Source organism: Drosophila simulans, chromosome 2R (genome assembly GCF_016746395.2).
Source record: "Drosophila simulans strain w501 chromosome 2R, Prin_Dsim_3.1, whole genome shotgun sequence".
Classification (NCBI taxonomy): Eukaryota; Metazoa; Arthropoda; class Insecta; order Diptera; family Drosophilidae; genus Drosophila; species Drosophila simulans.
Window position 1 is genome coordinate 19,343,302 of NC_052521.2, and position 17,411 is coordinate 19,360,712.

At 44.8% G+C, this 17,411-nt stretch overlaps 2 protein-coding genes across 4 annotated transcripts; one reads left to right on the plus strand and one right to left on the minus strand.

Moving 5' to 3' along the window:
- The first annotated feature begins 35 nt into the window (after positions 1–35).
- On the plus strand, positions 36–3,982 carry LOC6735674 (vacuolar protein sorting-associated protein 35). Of its 2 annotated transcripts, none has more exons than XM_016168726.3 (8): positions 36–185; positions 605–794; positions 856–1,589; positions 1,649–1,884; positions 1,941–2,279; positions 2,333–2,896; positions 2,957–3,140; positions 3,202–3,982. In XM_016168726.3, the coding sequence occupies exons 1-8, from the start codon at positions 183–185 to the stop codon at positions 3,361–3,363; spliced, it is 2,412 nt and encodes an 803-aa protein (XP_016029044.1). In that variant the 5' UTR covers positions 36–182; the 3' UTR covers positions 3,364–3,982. The 2 variants fall into 2 exon arrangements, with proteins under 2 accessions (XP_016029044.1, XP_002082592.1); XM_002082556.4 differs by lacking the exon at positions 36–185 and adding an exon at positions 228–409.
- LOC6735675 (tubulointerstitial nephritis antigen-like) lies at positions 3,913–16,996 on the minus strand. 2 transcript variants are annotated; one of them, XM_016181386.3, is made up of 4 exons: positions 16,805–16,996; positions 5,842–6,035; positions 4,676–5,661; positions 3,913–4,596 (listed from the first exon to the last, which is right to left on the minus strand). In XM_016181386.3, exons 2-4 carry the CDS (start codon positions 6,005–6,007, stop codon positions 4,453–4,455), a joined length of 1,296 nt encoding a protein of 431 aa, XP_016029046.1. In that variant the 5' UTR covers positions 6,008–6,035; positions 16,805–16,996; the 3' UTR covers positions 3,913–4,452. The 2 variants fall into 2 exon arrangements, with proteins under 2 accessions (XP_016029046.1, XP_016029045.1); XM_016181385.3 differs by lacking the exon at positions 16,805–16,996 and adding an exon at positions 7,224–7,376.
- Positions 16,997–17,411: the final 415 nt, after the last annotated feature.

A 17,411-nucleotide genomic window follows, 5' to 3' on the forward strand; every position in this document is an offset into this window, starting at 1 on the left:
GCTGTATTTGCTAACGGTTTAATATTAACAACAACAACATATCGAAGAACTTGCATCACTAGTATGTCAATCGATATCAGGACGTCCAATGTGTCTGTCGGCTGTCGGCAATCGATATCTCCTCTGCAAATAGATATTTTCAGAATAATTGGCTTATTTCACTTCGCCCCAACGCTGCAGTAATGGTAAGTGCATCGAAGTGCAACCTGTAGTCGCCAGAAGTCGGAATTCCTAGAGAACCGAGTGCCCCAGGTCCAGGCTTAACCGAGTGCGGACTGCGCCCCTGTCGACGTCAAAAAAGGTCTGCCTGTGGTGAGAAGCAACGCCCCCCGGTCCAAAACCCACGTCCATGTATCCCTGGAGCTCCTCCTCGTACGGCGGCCAGATTCCCAGTGCCGCCAACGCCCGGGTAAATACTCCGCCAATCCCAGATTGCGAATCTTGGATATGTGTAATCTCTAACCCACTTATCTTCAATTTCGGCAATCCTCCGTCTCAACTTCCGGACTATTTCCGGGATTGAGCCAAGTCGGCTTATCTCGAGCTTAAAATAAATTTCATGTATTCCCTAACCAATAATATTGACTACCATCTGTCCTTTCAGACCATGCCGAATGGTTTGGATGACCAGGAGAAGCTGCTCGCCGAGGCCATTGGATCAGCGAGGAAGCAGGCCTTTCAGATGAACCACTTTCTGGACAAGGAGCGTATGCTGGACTCGCTCAAGTGCGCCAGCACCATGCTGGGTGAGCTGCGGACCTCCGTCCTCTCCCCAAAAAGTTACTACGAGCTGTGTGAGTAAAACCAAAGCGTCTCTATTCAAGACCAGATCTAATCGCGTTAATTGAACCGCAGACATGGCCGTCACCAACGAACTGTGCCACCTGGAGCTGTACCTAAGCGAGAAAATCGACAAGAAAACGGATTTGTACGAGCTCGTTCAGTACTCGCACACTATTGTGCCGCGGTTGTACCTCCTCATAACAGTGGGCATTGTGTATATCAAGAATGACCCTACGCTGAAGCGCAGCATTCTGAAGGACCTGGTCGAGATGTGCCGCGGTGTCCAGCATCCGCTGCGTGGCCTCTTCCTGCGCAACTACCTGCTGCAGTGCACCCGCAACATCCTTCCCGATGTGTTGGTTGAGGAGAACGAGCACGAGGGCAATGTCTATGATGCCATCGACTTCGTGCTGACTAACTTTGCCGAGATGAACAAGCTGTGGGTGCGCATGCAGCACCAGGGGCACTCCAGCGAAAAGACGCGACGCGAGAAGGAGCGTGAGGAACTAAAGATCCTGGTAGGCACCAATCTAGTGCGGTTGTCCCAGCTGGAGTCGGCCACTCTGGAGACCTACCAGCGACTCATTCTACCCGGCATCCTGGAGCAGGTGGTCAGCTGTCGGGATGCAATAGCACAGGAGTACCTAATGGAGTGCATCATCCAGGTTTTCCCCGACGAGTTCCACCTAAAGACACTTGACCCCTTCCTAAAGTCCTGCGCTCAGCTGGAGACCGGTGTTAATGTGAAAAACATCATAATATCGCTTATCGAACGACTGGCTGCCTATAACCAGCGAAGTGGCAAGGTAGGCCCCCCCCCATCGCTTCCAGCGCTAAGATGATATCTAAACTACTTTTATTTTAGACAAGTGGCAATGCCATCGATGCCATTATACCCGCCGAGGTGGAATTGTTTGAAGTTTTCAGTGTCCAAGTGGCAAACATTGTGCAGACCCGAATGGACATGCCGTTGGAGGATACCATATCGCTGCAGGTTGCTCTGCTGAGCCTGGCTCAGAAGGTGTATCCCGATCGAGTTGACTATGTAGATAAGGTGCTGGGCACAACCGCTCAAATTCTGCAGCGCATGAACATGAACAAGTAGGTTCAACTCTAATATGGGAGAATCAAGTTTGCTACATATTCTTTTCTTGCAGCATCTCCCATCTGTTATCTGTAAACCAGGAGTTATCCCGCCTTCTGCGCATCTGTATTGACTTCTACAACAACGCCTTGACCATAATTCAACTTCAAAACTTTTGCCCGCTGCTCGAAAAGTTTGACTACACATCCCGTAAATCGCTGGCCCTGTACCTAGTTATGAACATCTTGGACAACGAAACCCTAGTTCCAACAGCTGATCAGGCGGATAGTCTGCTGACCATCATTACGCCGTTGATTAAGGATGATGATACGAGCAAGGAAAACGGCGCGGCAGCAGGAAACACGACTCCGGATGCCGAGGAGTTTGCCGAAGAGCAGGGGGTTGTGGCACGGTATGTGTTATTTCCTTCTCACGAAACATTTCTAAATCATTTCTCTTTTTAAGATTTATTCACCTCATGCGCTCCGATGAACCGGACATGCAGTATAAAATGCTGCAGACCGCACGAAAGCATCTAGGAAATGGGGGCGGGCAAAGGCTAAAGCATGTCCTACCTCCGCTTGTCTTCGCCGCCTACCAGCTGGCCTTCAAGTACAAGGCGATCGCCGAGCAGGATGAGAACTGGGACAAGAAGTGTCAGAAAATTGTGCAATACTGCCACAGTACCATCAGTGCGCTGGCCAAAGCCGATCTCGCAGACCTAGCTCTGCGTCTATACCTGCAAGGTGCTCTGGTCATTGGGGAGATCGGTTATACGAATCACGAAACGGTGGCATACGAATTCATGACCCAGGCCTTCTCCCTCTACGAGGATGAGATTTCCGACTCAAAGGCCCAGCTTGCAGCCATAACGCTCATCATGTCCACTTTCGAACAAATGTCCTGCTTCGGCGAGGAGAACGCTGAGCCGCTTAGGACGAATTGTGCGCTGGCTGCTTCAAAATTGCTGAAAAAACCGGATCAATGTCGCGGAGTTGTGGCCTGTGCGGCGCTTTTCTGGAGTGGAAAGTAAGTTGTATAGCACTCTCTTGATTGAAATTTTACTGATATAACTTTATTCGCCACCAGGCAAAACGGCGAGGAGATGCGTGACGAGAAGCGAACTTTGGACTGCTTAAAGAAGGGTGCTCGCATCGCCTCGCAGTGCTTGGATACCGGAGTGCAAGTTCAATTGTATGTTGAGCTGCTGAATCACTATCTGTTTTACTTCGAACGCGGCAACTCGCTTATCACTGTGGCTATGCTCAACCAGGTTACTATAGCTCGTTGAAAATGAAAAGTACCTTTAACTAAATAGAATTTCTATATCGCAGCTAATTGCCAAGGTGAATGAGGAGCTGCCCAACCTGGAGCCCAGCGAGGAGACCAAACAGATCGAGAGTCATTACAAGAACACGCTGGCCCATATCCGCAGTCGCATGGAATCAAATGACTCGTCGCTGGAGGTCTCCTTTGCGGGCATAACTCTCAATTAGCCCAGCGCACCCACTTTGGATACCCCTGGCAAGCATCCAAGCGCTACTAAAGGCCTGCAGGACGATCGGTCAGGCCCGTTTTTATACAGCTAGTTATCAGCTTGCTCGTAGACCGTTTAGACTTATTCAAAGCTCTGCGAGAGTATTCAAATTGCTTGTGTGTGAAACGAAATTCCATGGTTAGGAAAGTTGTGGGCCTTCGACCAACTTTTGATTTGTCAATTTGATTTCGATCGTAATCGTAAGTGCAAAGTAAAAACATTCTTGATTATTTCCCCGATTTATTTAGTATGATAGCTATGCGTATATTTACCGCAGAGGATTTTTAATTTACCATATTTTATCTCCTAACCTTCCCTAAAAAATAATGTGAAAATATTGTTAAACAAAAATTATACCATCTTGCATACCATTATCGAATTGGTTCACGAATCGCCACGCGCTACGTATAAATATGTATTACAAATAAAGTTAAGACCAAATTGTTTTCGCAAAACAATGCGCCTGTATGTGTGGCCTGGACTACAGTGAATCAAAACTCGTCAGCGATAAACATGTAAAGTAATTCGTTTATTAAAAATATATAAGCCGAATTTCCATCGGTCTATCAATCAGTTAACTTAGCTTCCATTTACAATACACGATGAGTTTGCACTCGTACATATCCTACAGACTCTCGCCGATCGAATCTAGCTCCTCGTCCTTATTCGTCCTTCCATCAATCACATGCGCTACAAGGGTGCTGGATGTTCGTGTCCTTCCGGTTCCTCTGGTTGGTGTGGCAGTATTCGGGGGATGGAGCGATGTTGGGTGGCAGTTTCGTGTTGCTTCGAGACCAGTTAGTGGGTGAGAAGAGTGGTTAGGGACAGGCCTGGTACTGCGGGCAGTTAACTTGGTGCGTATGCGCAACTTAAAGCTAATATTTTTAGTCACTAGGTTCTAAGCATAAACATTACAGATAGAAGCGCCTAATTCACTTTGAGTGCCATATAGCAGCAAATGGAAAATTTTGAAGCATGAGATAAATTTGTTTTCGTTTCTGCATAGCTCGAGATTGCTCGGTGCGAGGTGTAGGCCCTCTGATTCCCCTTAAGCCGACTTCACATTGTAGTAGTTGTAGACGTAGGGCCACGAGGCCAGCACGTACTCCTCGATGCCGCACTCGTTGGAGCCTCGCAGGATGCGGAAGTAGCCATGCTCGCCCCACCAAGATCCCCACGAGTTCGCTGCGATCTGTTTGAAGGATGAGAAAAGGTCAATGACATGCAGGGTTGTGGCTGTGGCGCAGTAATGAAGATAAGGCGACACTCACCCAATACTTTTCACCATTGTGCTCCTCTCCCCAGCCCACCAACTTCACCGAGTGGAACCCAGTGGGCGCCTTTCGGTTGGCTGCTGTCTCGCGGTAAACACCGCCTGAGTAGGCGAAGAAGTCCCTGTTAACCCGCATGGTGGCCTGTACGGGACCGGAGTGGAAGATCTCGGCCATAATGTCGGCTTCCCGGTTCAAGCTGTAGGCCGGACCCACCGTGTAGAGGGTGTCCCTGTCCACATTGACCGGCGTTTGGCAGCCATTGGCCCTCAGAGAGCGACTGTTGTGGCGGATCTTGCAGGTGTCGCGGTGCTGGGTGTACGGATAGCAGTTCTCGTCGACCACGCCCTTCTTGTGCAAGTAGCGCCAGGCGGCGTCCAAGTGGCCACCCTCGCAGCCCTGCTGGCGGCGTGTGCAGGAGAGGATGTTCTGGGCAGACAGCTGGACGGCCTCCTTGCCCTTGCTCTGGATGGCGAAGCGATCGCTGGCCACCGAGGTGGTGGACAGCACCCATGAGGCACCGCACCAGCCCTGGTCGGGCACCTCGGAGATGTAGCTGGACCACTTGTCCAGTGCATTGAAGGAGCTGGGCAGGCCATCGGTGGGATTCCTTAGACGCGTCATGGCCTTCACGCGGTACGTGGGCTCCTTGGTGCCCAGACGCAGCTTCAGTCCCTCGGAGTACTTGCGACCCCACCACTGGTCATACTTGCGGGCGGACCAACCGAGTCTGTTAATGGAGTTCACGCTGTGCACGATCGCGTCGTCGGTGAGGCACAGATCCTGGTCGCACTGCACGCTGCCGCCCTCCAAACAGCGGCACTCATTGCAGTTGTCCCACGTGGTATTGTACTTGCTGAAGTAGACGCCGTTGTGCTCGCAGGAGATGATTGGGTCGGCTTCGCCAATGCAGAAGGAGCGGTAGTCGGGACAGCAGTCGCTGGAGTCGTCCCGATCGCAGAACTCATCGCAGTAGCAGAGAGTGTCTTTAAAAAAGGGTTAAAGTTTAGATCATACATTGAATATAATGTATATTCAATATATATATATATATCAATATATATATATATCAATATATATATATCAATATATATATATATATAACTGGACACATAACCAGTTTGATTATTGATCTTAAGTGTAATATTGTATGAAACTATACATACTGGAGATGGGCACCGAGCAGCCGTCGTGCCGATCTTTGCAGCAGGTGTTCTCCCGGGCGCAGTAAGGACCTGGGAAGTCCCTCTTCAGTGTGGGATCGAAAAGGGCGTTTGCCCCGCCCATTAGCAGGACCAGAAGGGCCACCAGGTGGACGCACTTGATGGACATGGCTCCTCGGACGACCTCTAATCTGCAACTGTATCGGGAAATGTGCGGAATTTTTAATTTTGCGTATATGGCTAAAATACTATCTTATCGCTTAGATCAAAAGCCAGATAAGCATCTTGCAATTTGTCAACAATTAGCGTGGCGAATACACGACTACTTCGCATATCGCGCATACGACCCGTGGAACGCAATCGAAAAATTAGTCAGGCACTGAGAAACCCGTCCGGTCTGGGTGGGATAATTAATTGGTGTATCTCTTGGATACGGGCAGCTCCTCATCAGAAATTCGCTGGCCGCGCACAGCCAAGCAGTTAACAGTTAGCTCCACCAAATATATTCTGATGACGCCAGCTGGTTTAGCGATCCGCGGTCTAAACAAAAACGTTTCTTTTTCCCCACTTTTTGCTGGCTCCGTTTTGGTCTCTTTGATTCGGCAGCGAATTCAAATTTGCGCACACCAATCGAAAAATCCAACAAAGTCACTCCTCGAAGCGCCCCTTTATTCCATGTTGTTGTTTTCGCGCTTTCAAATATTTCTTTTCCGCTGATAATTCTGGAGGTAAAGACGAAGATTAAACTCGTTTATCTTTGAGAATGAGAATACGACGCGAGCCCAAAGTTTCATAAATAAATGCAAATTGCAAATAGATTTTTCCTGTTTCGCCTGCTGGCTAAGCATTTTTGTCGAGCGTCCCACCGTCTAATATATCTAGAAATCTTCTGATTCACGAGTGCTGCTGGCCAAACAAAAGTTTCGAAGGTGTTCAAACATACACCCCACCCCACGGCTTAATATGCGAATATACATATTTTTTTTTATCGATTGTTCGCTAATGCTGAACCCGTTTTTAATTTAGTGATAATTAATTTGAAAGTTCGTGTTGATAATTAATGACCCAGTCAATTGGCAATAAAGTTTTGGCACGAATACGACGCGCCGAAAAGAATCAAATTGAATTGTAGTTTGAGCCGTGACGAGGGCTCTATAATTAGAAGCCCAGTGAACAGCGGGGAGGATAACCAACTTCTTCGCAGATGGGCCCAGATTGTTGACACATTTCGACGATGTTTATGCCCGATGGAGCCACAGATATTCTGAATACCAGGCATTAAATTGAACTCCAAACAATCGCGTCGTTTGCTGACACAGCAGTCTGGTAAACAGAATGGGTTTCGGGCACCGTTTACTCTTCCAGTTACCGTGCGGAATACTAACATTTCGTAAGTTTGCACAATTCAAGTCAAATGCCCGCACTTTGTGGCCGATTTAATACACTCGATTTCGATTTCCTTGTCGCGCGGTGTTCTTACTCCGATCGCGGCTGCTTGCTGACTGAATTCAGTTAGAATTATGGGCCACCACATAAGGTTGCTGCTGCTGCTGCTGCTGCTGCTTCTGTTAATATTGCTGCTGGCAGCGCTGCTCTGCCGCCCGATCTCGGGACCTATAGGCTATATAGCTTACAGCTTATGGCTTGTGGCGTATAGCGTAGGTGGTCTGCTTGGCAGAGCGAAAGGGAAAGAGAGAGAGAGAGAGAGGGTGAGAGTGAGTGAGAGTGAGGCAGCCGTCCTGCTGTTACTGCCACTGTGGCGTATACGTCATTTGTATCTGATGGGTTAACAGAGCGCATCCCAAGGTTTCTCGGTGGGCAAAATGTTTGCCCGATTTTGGCAAACGCAATTGGCACGGGAATGGGCGGATAATTGGTATGTTTGGTATGCAGTCCACCTATAAGGTCAAAGATCAGTAAGAGCCACCCACTTCATGTGCAAATTCCTCGGCGGATTTTTGTGCGCAGTTAATATTATTTTGTTTTTGTTTGCACTTATCTGGTTCCGCCTTTGATAAGATATATAAATATGTGATAATTGAACCCAATTTGAGTTCAAGGCCTTTGGCCAGTAATCAAATAAACTTAATTGGGCCATGTCTTTTTTTTTGCCAAATCAGTGCGAAATTTGCATACCATCTACATTTTGAGCAATCTTGTATCTTATAGATTTCATATCTCACTTTCTGCCTTTTGGGTATGCGATCATCGCCAATGTGTCTGCCACTTCACTTAACTTGGATCTGGAGCTTCTGCTCTTTGCATACGAGTAATTATCATTAAGAGCACTTGCAGTGCCATATAGATCTCAGTTAACTGGGCTTCGTCATCTAGGGGATGATCCCATTACGACTTACGCTGAAAGCAAAACAAACTATGCCGTCAACCTTTATTTACTGTCCGATGAGTCCCTCTTAGCCGGAAGTAAAATGAATTGAATCACCAATAGTAATGTAAATATTTCCCTTTTGATTGTGAACGATAGAGTGAATCATAAATTTCCCCTCGATAAACTATGAAAGCTGGAAAAAATAGGAAAGCTAATTAAAAGCATGTCTCCACCGCCGAATGGGCAACACAAATCAGACCCCAATGTGTGAAATAAAGCCATCAGACGACATTAAGTCGCTCTGTCGCCCGACGCGATTTGCATGACATTAACTTCGGTTTTATGAGCGATATCTGTCCGAAAACTGCCGGCCAAATTACGATCTGTGGCCGAAAGCGGACATGAAACCTCGAAGAGATTAATGGAGACCGAAGCGAATGATTCGTCTAATGGCCAAGTTAAGAAACCGGCGGGGTAATGTTCCTTTCTCCCCGTGCATTCACCACATGGATGAGTTTACACCCAGAGCAAATAAGTTTAAAGAACTAAATAAAATTATCTTGTTTGCAATGCCAACTTTGCTTCTCCTGACCTTCGCGTAAGCCATGAGTAATTCCTGAAGCTTTATGTACGTATCTCAGTTTCAGTAGTGCCGAAAGCTAATCGCTGACAACACGACAACGGCGTTGAATTCGGAATGCAATTAAAGCGAACTATGTCTATGCATCAACGTGAGGGATTGATGACAATCTGGCGGGTAAATGAAGTCATTAATGTGTCGTCGACTGCCTTATCATCGCGAATTGCTGACTAAAACTGGGCAATCAATTAGCGGGTATTTATACAAACATAATTATGCCATTATTTAATTGGCCCCCTGATTAGCATTATTTTGAGTGGCTATGCTATGGTGGTATGGCATTTTATTGGTATTCCGACCGTATAGATTGGTGGCATTCCATGGCACTGAAGTCATGTTGCTGTGCTAAATTGTTGGACACAAGTACCTGGAGCGGGAATAGGCGGAAGGGAAGTATTTTCGATACCCAAAACTAGTTCAAGAACGAGCCAATCCATTGGCAATCCCACCTGACATGTTACTTCCTTATCGCGGATGTTATCGGCACGATTTACATTGTTCAATTTTGTGGACAGATTCACGGTATTTCGTCATAGCGCCAACTGATAAGTTCGCTTGGTTGGGCGACATAAAAGTGGGGAAACTTTGGTCATAAATCGAGAGATTCCCCTGCAAATGAATGCCTCTTTATTGTCTAGGAAGTTGTGGACGGAATTTTAATCAGCTCTGCCCAGCTCTCGAAATTCGAAAGGAATTTTTCCGAATTCCAAACAGTATTTGTTTGAAGAAATTTCTATCGGACTGCGAAGGAGGCTATTTTCAGAAATTAATAACTGGGGGTAATCGTTTCCGCTGCAAGGCAAGGCAAATTCAACAAAGAATGCATAAATATTTGCCAGCATTCATTGAGAGTTGCCAAGGCATTTGCAAGCATCCATAATCAATTTACTGATCATTAAAAAGAGTATTTATTTGCTCAATTCTTTAACGGTCTGTCTTTGTTTATGTGCAATTGCGAATGAGAATTTTGAACTTGTTGATCAAGCAATTAATGAAGTATAAACCAGCAGGAATTTCGGCTTTCTCCTTGGCATTCGGGGTCACCAGCTGGAACCGAAACTGCAACCTTGGGCGGATCGATTGGGTGAGAATTTCGGCATGATTGCAGTGCGTATGGGTACATTTGTTTTGATTGGGTCTTTCACAATTTTAATTACAATTACAGATTCCGAGAACTTTCGTCTAGGTATGCCAGGAATTTGTATATTGAATAAATCGAAGTGATATACGCGTCTCCAAGGTCGAGGCCACCCAGTTTGGCACGCAATATTCGCATCAGTTCCATTTCGGTGGAATGTTGGTCAAGTAGTGACGAAATACCACCGAATTGAATTAATTTCACTTGTCAATTGGGACCATTTCTCGGTCGGCAGCCACAAACGAGAAGAGAACGCGACCCAATGGAGGTCACTTTTTTTTGGCATATTTGTGTTTAATGTCTCAAATTGTCGATTCGTTTCAATTACACTCCACTTGTGGGGCATCGAGTGCAGGCCACTCTACTAGCTTTTATGCAATTTACATACTCTCTGTTGTTCGCCTGTCTGACATTGAACGAGAATTATTATATTAACAATTAGGCAAACAGAATAAAAGATACAACAATGCGAAGACAGAGGTGTCAGGCATATTAAATGCGCGAATTGTTGGTGCGCCAAAGTATTTTATTTATGCGAGTGCAGAAAAAGTGCTGCGAATTTGACAGTTTGACAATTGGTTTATTATTTCTATCGGCCAGCTGCTTGATAGCCAATTTATTGATCGGCTTCGGTTTCAATATTGTTTCCGGGTGCAAAACCCCACACCTTTACACTACACACCCCACAACAGATGGCCAGTTTACTTAAGATTTCCATTGCTTGGAGTTACATTTTGCGATCTACGCCTTATCGCAAAATAAAATCACCCAACAATTGGCTATTTATAAGAGTTATTTCACACAAGATTGGAAAGCAATCGAAGCAGCCAAGCGGCTAATTTTAAAACATTTGCAAACACTTCAGACCGACGTCATTGTTTAATGAGTTTGGATTATTTACGGCTGGCTGGAGAATATTTACGTATATTTTGGCTAATCGTAGACTAAACCATTAGGTGGAAATTTCAAAATAGAACATTTCGGCCTTCCACTTGATTTCTTTATGGCTTCGTTAGAATCCTTGGCATTGAATTAAGTTTGGGGCCGTATTCCAGATTATTACCTTTTGTCGTTGAATTAAGAGGGAATCACCTGTTTATTAAACGCGCAAAATCATTTCCCTGTGTACATTTTCTAACTAATAAAAATAATTAAAACAAAGCTGAATGCTTCTGGTGTTCTCCAAACACGAGCACTGGAATTGATTTTGGTTTTTCTCAAATGTTGTTGTTGATAATTAATATTTCGCTCATCGAAAACAATTCAAGAGGTGCTGGATGTGTGTGTAAGCTTCTATATTTAGAGCTAAACCCATAGATCTGGTAGCAGGGCAGGTGTATAACTCTCGGAAATTGCACTCAAGTGCCCCCACACAACTTGAAAAACTGTTGCTATTTTTTTTGGCATGCTTGCAGTTGATTAGTAATTATCGTATGTGTCAGTCACTCAGCTGCTACTCCCCAAATTGGGCAGTTCGTCAATCATCATAACCGAGATCCGACATCATCATATCTCCTTAAACCCATCCCCCCCAAGTTGTATAATACTTCATATGCATTTAGAAACAAAGGCGAGATCAGATGTTTTCAAGGCTGTCCCGTAAGTCGTAACATATTGGTTGGGAGAACAAGGCCCTCAAGCATTTTATAGCGAGATCGAACCCAATCGTCACCTCTCGCAAAAATTGCAAGAGAAATGAGCCTCGTACCGCTCATAAAGGGCCAAAACTGGTTGGGAATTATAGGCACCGTGTGGTGGAATGTTTGGTTGATAGCACAACAGCAATGTTACGGGGCTCTGTTACTCTAACAGCGCTGTTGAGCTCCACTGGACGAATTTTAATGGGCGCTTCGCTTGTCGCTTTTATTATGAAACTGGGTGGATTTCTTGAGTTCTGTGTTTATAGCGGTCGCTTTGTCAGCCGTTTAATTTGCGGTGGTGCTAGCACTTAAGCTAAATGCCTTGCCATCAAGTTTCTAGATTGCTGCAGCCAAGGGAACCAAAATAAACTGTGGGGCTCATAAAACGGCGGCCAAAATAGACAACTCGATGTGTTTACAAGTCGGCTCTCGTTATAGTTTTGGGGCTAATATAATCGAAACTAAGCGGTTTACTCCCCCACATGTTAGTGACGTCAATTTGGGCAAGTATGTGCTGAATGTGCAATTACTTAGTGTTAAACAAACTAATATGTACTCTTATAAGAGCTTGAGTATTTCTTTGATTTTTTCGACAAGCAAAGGAAGTGGAAAACACAGAATTTCGGTGATTCTATAGAACTTTGATTTCTTATTTTATGTAACCCGTCAATCATTGATTATAAAATAGATTGTAGATGGAATTTTGGGCCGCCTTTAGTAACATTCGTCGATAAAGTGTGCTATCAGGGAGTTCCAGACTTCGACTCCCCTCAATTATTCGGTATTTGCAGTGGCTCAATCGTACTTATTATTAATTGCCCAGCATATGCGATCGCGACAAATGTTTTAATTATATTGAGAGCAGTGCTTTCGATACGGCTTGTCCCATATTCCAACGCCTACGGTCTCATGGGTCTCCACTTGGAGCAGGCCAGTGGGACAAGTCTGGTATCCGCGATCTCGGCAGCGGCCCCGCCCTCCGATTTGCATTGCTTACATATATATCTGAGCCCCTATCTGAACCCGAATCCAAATCCGAATGTTATACAAGCGGTTTGTCTGTCTGGAGCGTTGGTGTCACTCGCTGTTCTATTCATAGCCGACTTGATTGCGATTTTGCCTCTGATTCGCATGACGAATCTTTTCTGGGCACTTTCTTCTGTACGCCAATCAACCGCAAAGGTAGCGAATTACGGCCTAAAGCAAATTCATTTGAAATTACCCTCTCGAAATTTATTTCTACCTATTTGCGATGCTATGCCGAATATTGGGCGAACCGTGAACTAACATCTTTCAAGCGAATGTTTCGGGTTCTGCCAAAAATTTAATTTCAAACAGATGGTTGAATTTGAGTGGCCAAGCAATTACTTTTACTTTTAGACAGGGAATGACAATTTAAGTGCCTGCATTCGAAGAAAAACACGGGGATAATAAACGTATTTAAATATTGCAATGAGGAGTGAATGTTATTTTAATTACTTTTTATTTCACTTTATCATTCTTGAGGTCCAGGTGCTCATACTTCATCTTTTGTAATCCATGTCTTCTAGATGGAGATCTAGTAAGTACTTATAAGTACAAATTTTAGAGCTAAAATTCAAATTATTTGTCTATTTTTAGATCGCTGCGTAACATGCCCCATAATCCTGAACGGGTTAAATGGGTTAATGAGCTAACCGAAATCCCCAAAACCCAAAGTGATCACTTGACGTGCGAGTTGGGGACTATTGTCGCTTTCGCGGATGTTTGTGCCATTGTTGCGGCCAGAATGCCAATGTCAATGCCAAGTGCGAATCATTTGGCGTGCGATAGATACAGCTCTATCTGTATCTCTATCTGTATCTGTATCTGTATCTGAATATGTTTGCGGACTCATGTACGAGCTGTGTGTATTTTATTGCGGCCCCAACCAATGTCAGTGACACTCAGCTCAGAAGTCAGTGTCAATGTCTGCACGAAGATGACAACGCATTCGCTCATCGTGTTTAATGTGTTTTGTGTTGACCAAAAAAAATGCTATTTGGTTGAATCATTGCAAAGCTGTTTGAATACGTGTTCCGCTATTTGTGAATATGACGTGCCTCCAACCGAACCCCCAAAAATTATATTTGCCTACCTCTTTCACGCCCGTCAACTGTCCAACAATGTCGCCCCAATTGTTGTTTAGTTACATATCATTCCATTATTATGCGCAGTTAGCCCAAGAACTTTGTGTGATGGTAATGGGCGATATGTCATCATAAATTAATTGCCCTCGAATAATAAACACAACTGATGGCAAAAAAGAGTGCCTAAACAAAATATCACATAAATTAATTGTCGCCAAAAAATAATAATAAAGCCAGCAGAGTATAGGAGAGCTTTCTGCTTAAAAGAATTGCCGCATTTTTATCAACAAATACAGTAGAGAAAATTGAACGGACTGAAAATATTATAATATTTCTCCTAAGCTAATTATAAAAAATATGAATTAATAATTTGACAGTATTCAACACTTCTGGTTCTGTATCTTTGTTGTTAAAGGCGTCTGAATTAACTATCTGATGGATAAACAATTCCCACTTTAGGCGACGTCCACTACTCATTCTTGAACTATTATGGCTTTATTCGCTCTATCTTTCGATCTGACTGGCTGTCACTTTCTGGACTGGGGTTTCACTTTGGCCAAGTTCAATTAGCACGGGTTGCATAATTGAAAGTGCCAACAGGTCCCCTGTTTTCGATCGCAGGGCGCCACTTTAGCGCTCGCCAAGGTGTGAACTGCTAATGGGCCACAAATATCGACTGGGAAAAGCAAATAGGCCATGTTTCTTGGCCAAATAACAACCGGGACGAAAAGCCTAGTGCTGCAGTGCAGGTGGGTCGTGACGTCACGTAGATCCGTATTTGCAATTGGCAATGGAGCGTACGATAATCATCGGTGACGTCATTTGTCAACCCGCTGACAGCCAAGTGATAGCTAAATGCATTTTCCATTTAGCGCCATTGAATCACTGATTGAATGGGAGTCGATACGTGCCGTAAATCAAATTCGACGGCGGTGGCAAGCACTGTGACAACACCAGATCGTACTTCTCGTCAAATGGCGAATAAAAATAGGAGGTAAAATAAATAAAAATACCGATATGTACATTCCATCACCTGGGAAAGGTTAAAGTTCAGTGTCGAGAGGTGTGGGTGTCCATTAATCGCATGCAAGCCCCTCGGCGACTCATAACCACATTGTGGTAATCGTAATAGCCATAATAAAGATTCGAATCAATTACGAAAATATGGTAAGATCGGGCCCAAACCCCCGAAGCGTGTCAATTGCGATTGAATAAATAAATGTGTGCATTTAACATATTTACTCACTATTCACAAATAACCTTAACCGCCGAGCTGCAGTCGGCCAACGGTGCGTATGAGCCATATATCAAAACGATGACGGAGCAATCGACGGCAGAATGTAAACTGCTTGTGATGCAATTTACATTTTAATTGCCGATTTTCTAGCTGAGCTGTGTTCTGTTGGCCAGGCCAATCCATTTAAATGGCGCTTTGCCTAATGACATCGTCACGTTCCCCCCTGCAGTCTACAGTGGGCCCCCACTAGCACTTCCCCCATTTCTCGACGGCGATTTCGACGCTCTCAAATCTGAGCTATTCGAATCATTGATTATGCAAATCCCACAAAGGTAATCAAATAGGCCTGAGGGTTGTGGCACACACTTAACGAGTCGTAAAGTCTCTGAGAATTATGTAAATGCAAATTGGATCGGCGACGTTAAGATCGTAACTATGGCAGGGAGGTGGAATTCATTCCGGAGCTGCCATTATGCTACACAGTTCAAGATCCCCAGCCCCAGAAGCGCCAGCCATCCCGCGAACAGAGATAAATATGACATCACCTGGACAAGACCAGTAGCCCCATGTCTCTGGGTTTTTGCTCACTCACCTTTGTCAGGTGTGCTTGCTTTCGGTTTGTTTTTGGTTTTTGTTATTTGTTTTTGTAGGGGCTTCGGTGGGGGGAGGTGCCGGAACTGGACCGGATTGCGTGTTTGCTTTGTCCGCTCGAAGATGAAAACTAACAAATTTATGGGATTAGTTGCGATACTATATAATATGGAATATTTGGCTGCTCTGGTTTGTATTGTTAATGTTGTTTCGTTACAGATTGCTCGAGCAATTCGCTTCCTGCCCGAATTCTGGTTAACCTTAGAGACCAGCCAAATTTACATAGAGATACATATATCCATGATTATAAAGCTGAATCGTCACATTTTGCCCACTGATACCTGAACCTTCTCAGGGGTTACCCTAGCACATACGTGCCCAAACTCCAGTCTCAAATCCAAAGGATAGTGCATTCGCCTGTTTGTATGGGCTGCATTTGCATTTCCATTTGTTCAAGTTCACGGTCAGTGGAGCAAAATACACAGAACTAGAATAACATGTTCGCCTGACGGCAGCAAAAGCTAATGCCCAATGTAAACATCGGCGGAGGAATTCCAGCTGCACATCGAAAATAAGACGCAATCCCCAGTTTGTCTATTTGGTTTTAGGTAAAAATTCGGAGCCAAAAGCCCCACCGCTTTCCTCTGCGATGATCGATTGCAGTCGTGTCGGTGGAGATTTCTTTATTTTGTTTTTTTTTTTTTTTTGCTGTTATAAATAGCGTGACTCTGGCGGATTTAGCATCCGTATCTGGTGAATGCATCTGCATCTGCTGTGCACCCACGAACCGCCATCAGCGCTTTTGGCCAGACTCGATCTTGGCCCAAAGTGGCACAAGCATCTTCCAGACTTTCTAGCGGTGCGTCCCGTGAAAAATGCAAGTTTGCTCAGATTTCTGTTTGCCGTCCAAATTTCCAGCTGGCGCTGGCGAAAGGGGTAAAAGTTGGGCTAAATGGGTTAGCTCTTTATCTAAACGGATTGCGCGGCTTAAGCGCTCAAAGTAGAGCAAATATTTAAGGTCATAACTCGGGATCGGGCTGTTTGCTTAGTCTGATTAATTAGCAAATTAGCAAGTGCCAACTGATATAGCTCACAGAACGAGATCCTCCTGTTGTTGTTTTCCGACTCGAATGTCTGTTCGTTAACCGCAAATCCGGAGACAATCCATCTGATATTGATTTCCCGCCGAGCCACGCATTCAATTACAATTTCAACACTTGCTCTGCGTTGCAATTCGAACTGGATTCGGTTTATCTGTAAGTTTATCTACCTCAAATTCTCACCTGTCACACACAATTCAGGTGGTAATCGCCGAAACTGAGATTCAAACGCTAAAGATACACTCGCGCACTATTAGCCAGCCAGGCGAAAAGTCAGCTGAAATTAGCGTCAAATCGGGCCTAAACTGTAAAGACTGATCTGATCCGCACGCGACAGATTTGGAACCCAAACTGAGACTGAGACTGAGCCAAGTTAGCAGGCCAAGCTGAGCTGCAAACTGAACTGCGATCTGAGGACTGCGAATGGGGAAACGACGCGACTTTAAAAGCCGACAAGCTGCTGCCGACAAGCGATTTGCGTTTTGCGACCACAACACTACGTAAACGAACCCCTGGCTCCCTGGCTTCCACTTTTCGCTGAGCCAGCAAATCGTTGAACAAGCGAATTTTTCAGAACTTTTAAACAACAAAAAGACCCAAAATGAAGATTCAAAGTAATCCGAAACAAGGACCAGGCACGAGCGAAAATGAGCTGAAATGAACTTACTTTAAAATATCATTTTTACTAACAACTTCACTACAAAATACAATCCATTTAATGTTAAAAAAGGAGATTTTATGAAGTCGTATAGATACTCATTATCGTATTCATCATGAATTTAAATATGTC

Excerpts from the sequence above, each read along its gene's own strand:
- LOC6735674 (XM_002082556.4), top strand. The coding sequence starts at position 350 with ATGTATCCCTGGAGCTCCTCCTCGTACGGCGGCCAGATTCCCAGTGCC. Across the intron at positions 2,280-2,332 it reads GAGCAGGGGGTTGTGGCACG|ATTTATTCACCTCATGCGCT; the intron begins GTATGTGTTATT and ends TCTCTTTTTAAG. Across the intron at positions 2,897-2,956 it reads GCGCTTTTCTGGAGTGGAAA|GCAAAACGGCGAGGAGATGC; the intron begins GTAAGTTGTATA and ends ATTCGCCACCAG.
- LOC6735675 (XM_016181386.3), bottom strand. The coding sequence starts at position 6,007 with ATGTCCATCAAGTGCGTCCACCTGGTGGCCCTTCTGGTCCTGCTAATG. Across the intron at positions 5,662-5,841 it reads CTGCTCGGTGCCCATCTCCA|ACACTCTCTGCTACTGCGAT; the intron begins GTATGTATAGTT and ends CCTTTTTTAAAG. Across the intron at positions 4,597-4,675 it reads ACAATGGTGAAAAGTATTGG|ATCGCAGCGAACTCGTGGGG; the intron begins GTGAGTGTCGCC and ends TCCTTCAAACAG.